The 2,500-nt window shown below is 36.8% G+C and overlaps 1 protein-coding gene across 3 annotated transcripts in view; it reads right to left on the bottom strand.

Moving 5' to 3' along the window:
- Positions 1-2,500, bottom strand: part of EBF3 (early B cell factor 3) — a 120,076-nt gene that overhangs the window by 31,946 nt on the left and 85,630 nt on the right. For all 3 annotated transcript variants that reach the window (XM_026065652.1, XM_026065653.1, XM_026065654.1), the window contains exon 9: positions 2,238-2,364. In XM_026065652.1, coding sequence (XP_025921437.1) covers positions 2,238-2,364 — 127 coding nt within the window. The remainder of the gene's footprint in view (positions 1-2,237; positions 2,365-2,500) is intronic.

Here is a 2,500-nt window from a genome sequence, read left to right as displayed (position 1 = left end):
GCCAAGCCAGCCTGCGAGCATGGTGGGACACTGATGGGAAACAGATGCCCTGGGGATTCAGCCCCTCCCTCCTCGAGGGCTGCAGAATTTTCATTTTGTGAAATACAGTGAGCCTTGGCTCAGCTCGCAATGGCGGCTCTAATTGCCAAAGACTATCTCATTTACCCCAGCCATTCAGGAAAAAGCAGATCAGGCAGAAGTTCCTCAGTCCGGCAGGCTCTGACTTTCTCTCTCCTTTGCTTATTGTTGGGACATAGCTTTTGTATCCCTCACAGGGTGTTTTAAATGTATGTTCCTATTAAAATGTTAATAATTTAACCTCACTGCAATTTAATTACCGCAGAAGTTCCTGAAACTCTCCTCATTCTTTTGAACATCTTTATTTAGTGATAAGAGGAAAGATGACCCCAGAAAAGGAGAAGCTAATGCCTTTGCCTTACAGCTTCATACATTTTTGTGTTTACACATTAGAAAGAGGTTTACACCAGCAAAATTTGCACGTAAGAAACTAGTGAAAGGCAGTCGTATAAAGCAATTCAAAATGCAAAGACTGTACGTTCAGAGCCAGATACTCATCTGGTTCAAATCTAAAGCACTTCCTTGTATGCAATGGAACTATACCAGTTTACAACAGCTAACAAATCTGGAACTTCGTCCAAGGTTTTTAATTCATTCACATTTTATTTTGCTGAACATTCGTCTTAGAGAAAGAGTCATACTTTTTATGACATTCTGCTGTAGCTTTGCATGGACTGCGTAACTGCATTTTTAAGACTCTCTGATTGTGACTGTGTGCAGCCCCATCGGCAGCTACCACCTTTCAGCAGCCTGTATGAAGGTCCACTTGCAAGATAATGTTATTAGCACAACTAAAGCACTGCAGTCACTATGATCACATCTGGTAACTTTGGTAACAATAAAATCAGAAAGATCGAGAAAATTTAAATATCCTCTCCCTGTTAAAGATCAGTAATCTCAGCCAGAACTGAGGTACACTGGCGTGAATATTAGCATTGCTATTGCTCAGGTTTTGACTTCTTTGATGGAAGGTATGAATCTCCACAGCTATCAGTTCTGCACCATTCTTAGATGCTACTTTCACTTAAAAGTTCATTTCAGTGATAGAACTTAGGCTGATAGAAAAACATATCTTCACTGCATTAACTGTTTAAAAAGTCCTAGCTTAAAACTACCCAGAAACAGACTTTTCCCATTAGATCAAAATTAATAGATAGAAACAGTTGCAGTCTAGTGGGAAAATATTCATCAAAATGCACATCATCTGCACATCATCTGCAATCTGTATTATCTACCCAATAAGCAATAAGAGCTCTCCCARAATCCCTACAGTCTGTCAAGTAAATAGTTAAAGGCTATTTGTTTTCAAAAGAGAGATTGATTCATCAGATCAAATGTATTACATAGAATCCTCATCCAAAAGTATTACAAATTAAATTATATCTACCTTCCCCCCCAACATCTTAGTTAAATTCATTCTTAAATGCCCMAAAAAACTGTAATACACATTTTAGATAAAAATCCAGTAATACTTCATTCCAAAATAAGAATTTTCATATTAAAAACACTGGAAACCACAAAGTTCTGAATTTTTCTTATGCTAYTGTAAATTAAAATCAAATGTATTTAAAAGAATTGGCATACATAAATCATTTCCAGGCTTGTGAATTTACATCCTAAGTTTCAAGTCTGAAAGGATTTTTAGAGACAAATTATGAACAGGGTTGRATAAAGTTATTTGGATCCAACAACAGCTACTTGAACCAGAGCCTAAAACTTCAACTAAACCTTTAGAGAAGTTCGAGAAGTTTGGAGAGATATTCTAAAAAAATATTTTCATCACTGAGTACTTTTTAATTCCTCTTTCTGGATGGAGCAGAGTAGGAAATACCGCTGTTAATCTATTTCTGGATGAATGGAAAACAGGAAGTAACAGGCATCTTGTGAGAGAGCTTGATCTCATGAGATATTGATACATTTTAAGACCCAAGAGACTCAGATAGGCACCAGTGCTTCTAGGTGCCTTTATGGACAGTTATTTTGAGGTTCAGCTACTACCAGTTAAATTTCTAAAATAGTTAAAATATTACCAGTTAAATTTCCTGTAAAACAGATCCTATTTTTTAACACCATTTTAATATTAAAGCTTTGCACTGTCTGTGTATCATTAAGAAGTGGGAGTTATTATTCTGAAAYGAGTAAAGGAACTGTACACTTACCAGTGTAGACAAATCGGCCAGGAGCACCTTTGCAGAACTGTTTGGATTTGTAGGACAGAGTTACTTCAACAACTCCCGGAATGTGCCGTGGTGGCGTTTGAACTCTGATGGCATGGGGTGTTATCAGCTACAGAAATCATATAGTAAACATACTTTAAGTCAAGATGGCATGGTAAGACTGGTGCTTACCAGTCATACATAATTATAAAAATGACTTTAAATTGTACTCATCATTTCAAAATTGTACCTTCTTGCTATCACAT

This window comes from Apteryx rowi, unplaced genomic scaffold (assembly GCF_003343035.1).
Source record: "Apteryx rowi isolate R43461 unplaced genomic scaffold, aptRow1 scaffold_23, whole genome shotgun sequence".
Taxonomy (NCBI): domain Eukaryota; kingdom Metazoa; phylum Chordata; class Aves; order Apterygiformes; family Apterygidae; genus Apteryx; species Apteryx rowi.
This window is presented reverse-complemented; position numbering and strand designations above follow the sequence as displayed.